Source organism: Sinocyclocheilus anshuiensis, unplaced genomic scaffold (genome assembly GCF_001515605.1).
Source record: "Sinocyclocheilus anshuiensis isolate Anshui unplaced genomic scaffold, SAMN03320099.WGS_v1.1 scaffold1623, whole genome shotgun sequence".
Lineage (NCBI taxonomy): Eukaryota > Metazoa > Chordata > Actinopteri > Cypriniformes > Cyprinidae > Sinocyclocheilus > Sinocyclocheilus anshuiensis.
The window spans coordinates 15,853-20,526 of NW_015553403.1; the positions used below are offsets into that span (position 1 = coordinate 15,853).

At 33.3% G+C, this 4,674-nt stretch overlaps 1 protein-coding gene across 1 annotated transcript in view; it reads left to right on the forward strand.

The window, feature by feature from the left end:
* LOC107668316 (26S protease regulatory subunit 6B) overlaps positions 1-2,474 on the forward strand; it is a 6,133-nt gene extending 3,659 nt beyond the window's left edge. The window contains exons 9-12 of the mRNA XM_016460160.1: positions 743-819; positions 967-1,135; positions 2,112-2,167; positions 2,293-2,474. Of these exons, the coding sequence (XP_016315646.1) occupies positions 743-819; positions 967-1,135; positions 2,112-2,167; positions 2,293-2,406 (416 nt within the window). The 3' untranslated portion in view covers positions 2,407-2,474. The remainder of the gene's footprint in view (positions 1-742; positions 820-966; positions 1,136-2,111; positions 2,168-2,292) is intronic.
* The last annotated feature ends 2,200 nt before the right edge of the window (positions 2,475-4,674 follow it).

Below are 4,674 nucleotides of genomic sequence, written 5' to 3' on the forward strand. Positions count from 1 at the left end.
TATATAAATATTATATATTATATATTATATATATATATACACACACACATATATATATATATATATATGTACTGGGTCAGTAAGATATATTTAAATAAATGAGCACTTTTGTTCAGCAACACATTAAATTGATCAAAAGTGACATTTGTAATGTTGAAAAAAAAAAAACTATTTTAAATCAATTCTGTTCTGTTAAACTTTCCATTCATCAAAGAATGCTAAAAGTATAATGGTTTTCACAAAAATATTAAGCAGCACAACTGTTTTCAACATTGATGATAATACAAAATATTTCATAAACACCAAATCAGCATATTAGAATGATTTCTGAGGGGGCTTGTGACACTGAAGACTGGAGTCACAGAAGTAAATTGTAAAATTCGGAAAAAAAAGGAAGTCATTTTAAACTACAATAATATTTCACACTCACAGTATTACTGGTTTCGCTGTATTTTTATCAAATAAATGCAGCCTTGCAAGGTGAGCGTATTAGACTTCTTACAAAAACATTAAATCTTACTGACCCCAAACTTTTGAAAGGTAGGTTACATTTCGCACAAACAAAAAATTACATCGTCATCATGCCTCATTTCACAACGTCCTGAAGGAGACATTTAGGAAAAACTAAACTCTTGTCTTTACAACTTGTGCACTATATTCCAAGTCTACTAATCCCATTGTTTGTTGAAAATCTTTCCTTGGTTTTGTTTGCTCATTATTTTTCTGTTTTATATGTTTGTAGCTGATAGAGAAGTGCAGAGAATACTGCTTGAGCTCCTCAATCAGATGGATGGGTTTGACCAGAATGTGAACGTGAAGGTTAGAAAAATAAATGTAGTCATTATTTCTTTTCTTTTTTTTTCTATGACTGTGTGGTATTATGTTGCACTTCTCCTTCTGTCCTGCTTTAATACGGCCTTATAATTCAGCCATTGTTGATGTTGTGTGTCTTTTTTTCAATGACAGGTTATCATGGCCACCAACAGGGCTGACACACTGGATCCAGCTCTGCTGCGCCCAGGTAGACTGGACCGTAAGATTGAGTTTCCTCTTCCTGACCGGCGACAGAAACGCCTGGTGTTCTCCACCATCACCAGCAAGATGAACCTCTCCGAGGAGGTCGACCTGGAGGACTGTATCCTCACCCTACATGAAGTTTTTCTCATTATGATTACATTTAATCATTTAGAATATTTAATATATTTAAAGTCACTTACAAATGAGGAAAATACAAGGCATTAATCATATAGAAACAAACACTGCCACAAAAAAAACATATATAAAAAATTATTTTACAAAATACATTCTCATTCAAATGTTTGGGGCCAGTAAATATTTTTTTTTTAAGAAATTAGTGTTTTTGTTCAGCAAGGATGCATTAAATTGATCAAAAATAACAGTGAATTTCTATTTTAAATAAATGCTGAAAAGGTATCACAATTTCCACAAAAATATTAAGCAGCACAGCTGTTTTGAGGACATTTAAAGGGGTCATATGATGCTATTTTAAAGATCATTATTTTGTGTATTTGGTGTAACAGAATATGTTGACATGCTTTAATGTTCAAAAACCACATTATTTTTCAAATACTGTACATTATTGTAGGTCCTCTATGCCCCGCCTCTCGCAAATACGTCGTTTTCAACAAAGCCCCCTCCTTTGACAAGCGCAGTCTGCTCTGATTGGCCAGCTGACCCAGTGCATTGTGATTGGCCGAACACCACAAGCACGCATCAGAAATGTAACGCCCCTTACCATAATCGCTTCAGCTTTCAAAGTAAATATCAAGCATATGACCCCTTTAAGAAACGTTTCTTGAGCACAAATCAGCATGTTAGAATGATTCAGCATTGCCATTACAAGAATAAATGACATTTTAAAAATATATCAAGTTATTTTAAATAGTAATTTTTTCACATTATTACTGGTTTTTATGGTATTTTTAATTAAATAAATGCAGCCTTGATGAGCATAAGAGACTTTCAAAAACATTTTAAAAATTAACAGATTCTGAACTTGAATGCTAGTGTATCTCTTGAGTTAGGAGACTGTTATACATGACTGTCATGACCAAATAAACATTTTACAGTTGTCCTTAACCAAAATACAGATGTTGCCAGGCCTGACAAGATCTCTGGTGCAGATATCAACTCCATTTGCCAGGAGGTGAGTTAGAAGAGGCAAGATGTTAACATAAATAGCCTTATTTGTGTATTTGTTTTTATTTGTGATCTGAATTTCTTCAAGCATGTTTTCTGTAAAGATGAACTCTTGTTTTTTTGTGTCTGCAGGCTGGTATGCTGGCTGTGCGTGAAAACCGTTACATTGTGCTGGCTAAGGACTTTGAGAAGGCTTACAAGACTGTTATCAAGAAAGATGAGCAGGAACACGAGTTCTACAAGTAGAATATACATAGACTAGATATCGGCATTAGCATTTACCCTGTTTATTTCAGCCTTTATTTGTACGTACAGTGTAATATTGAGGACATAACACTTGAACCTTGATTTAAATCTTCAGGGTTTACACTGCTTGTACTAGGACTTTCAGATTCACATTATATAAAGTATTAATGGATAATCAAACATGTACATCTGGTGAGCATTTTATGTATTCTGTCTCCTCAAAGACAACCATTAAAATGTTTTCCATAATGACTCTAAATAAAGATGTTTTTGATAACAACCCTGATGTATGCTGGCAGATAATGCTTTCTGTGTGTTTCTTCACAGAAATTAAAGGGAGATTTCACCCTGCAGGTACTGGTACTTATTTTCAAAAGGTAATTGTTGATACAGGACACATTAATGTTAATTCATGTCTGTCAAGACAGATGCAAAATGCGTACATCTGTTGAGGCTTTTTGACCTTTGATGACCTCGACCTAGAAACAAAACAAAATAGTAGGATTAAATCATAAATATATACATAATACATAATTGTTTGGAATACAAAATAATGTCTGAAGTGAAAATCATAACTTTTCAGCAAAAATTTAAATGCCAAAACAATCATGAAAATTCATGAAACGGAAAATAAAAATAAAATCTGAAGGTAATATGCAAAAATATCAAACCATTGTAGAAACTGTAATATACCAAATTCCATATAAAGATTTCTGAGTTTGTAAATTGATGAAAAGCTAATTATTAAATCTTAATGTTAAATTTAAAAATAAAATCAAAACAATATTTTGACCTTTAATGACCTCGACCTAGAAACAAAACAAAATAGTAGGATTAAATAATAAATATATACATAATACATAATTGTTTGGAATACAAAATAATGTCTGAAGTGAAAATCATAACTTTTCAGCAAAAATTTAAATGCCAAAACAATCATGAAAATTAATGAAACACAAAAAAAAAAATCTGAAGGTAATATGCAAAAATATCAAACTATTGTAGAAACTGTAATATGCCAAATTCCATATAAAGATTTCTGAGTTTGTAAATTGATGAAAAGCTAATTATTAAATCTTAATGTTAAATTTAAAAATAAAATCAAAACAATAAAAAATTATTACAATAATATTTAAAACCGGATTAAATACAATAATAAAAAAACGGATTACATATAATTAGCTACTACCCAGCACTGCGTTTAATTATAAAACACGTGATATTTGTGAGAAACCTTGTTCTGAGAATGCAATTAAACATTTTTTTCAAACCAAACCTCTTTAAAGGGGTCATATGACGTTGCTAAAAAGAACATTATTTTGTGTATTTGGTGTAATGCAATGTGTTTATGCGGTTTAAGGTTCAAAAAACACATTATTTTCCATATAAAACCATGTCTGCATTTGTGATCAGAGAAACGACAAACATCAAGCCTACTCTACACTGCCCAAAACTTGTGTTTGAATCATCAGTGGCACATTATTTAAATATAAAAAAACGTACTTGCAGGCTGTGAGTCAGAAGCACCAGACTGTCCTTGCAAAGTTGGAACTGCCCAACTTTATATAAACAGCCTTTGTGCCACAGACGCATTGTAGGCTACTGGTTCAGGAAACAGTCCTCATCCTCCTTAAAATGCGCAGCACACATCTGGATATTTGGGTTGAACTGTTCCGGAACAGTGTTGTAAATACAACTTAACCACTGATTTCTAGTTGTGTCCTCTTTTGGAAGGCCAACCAAAGTAGTTTAGCTTTCACAACGAAACACACAGCGACTCCACAACATGGCAGTGGCGGCAACAGCAAGAATGAAAGTTACGCCTTCTTTTTTGCGTGAACATTTGGGTGGTGTTATGCAAATCTTCCCACATAGTGACGTAGATATGTGGGGGCGTGTTAGAACGAGCCATTTTAGGTAGGCGTGGTTGACTCTTAACTTTTATAAAGAATATCTCTTTGGATATGAGACTTTAGTCTTTGCAAATTTGCAATGCATCACCTTTAATGGTGACTTTCACTTGCTTTGTTTTGATTCACAAGAATTTCAGTCTCTATTTGTATTACTGATTTTCACCACAAGATGGAGTCTGGTAATAAATAAAAGGTGCCTAGATCAGTGTTTCTCAACCCTGGTCCTGAGCGCCCCCCAACACTGCACATTTTGTATGTCTCCCTTGTCTGACACCCATTTCAGGTCCTGGAGTTTCTTTTAATGAGCTAATGAGTTGAATCAGGTGTGTTTGATTAGGGAGACACACAAAATGTG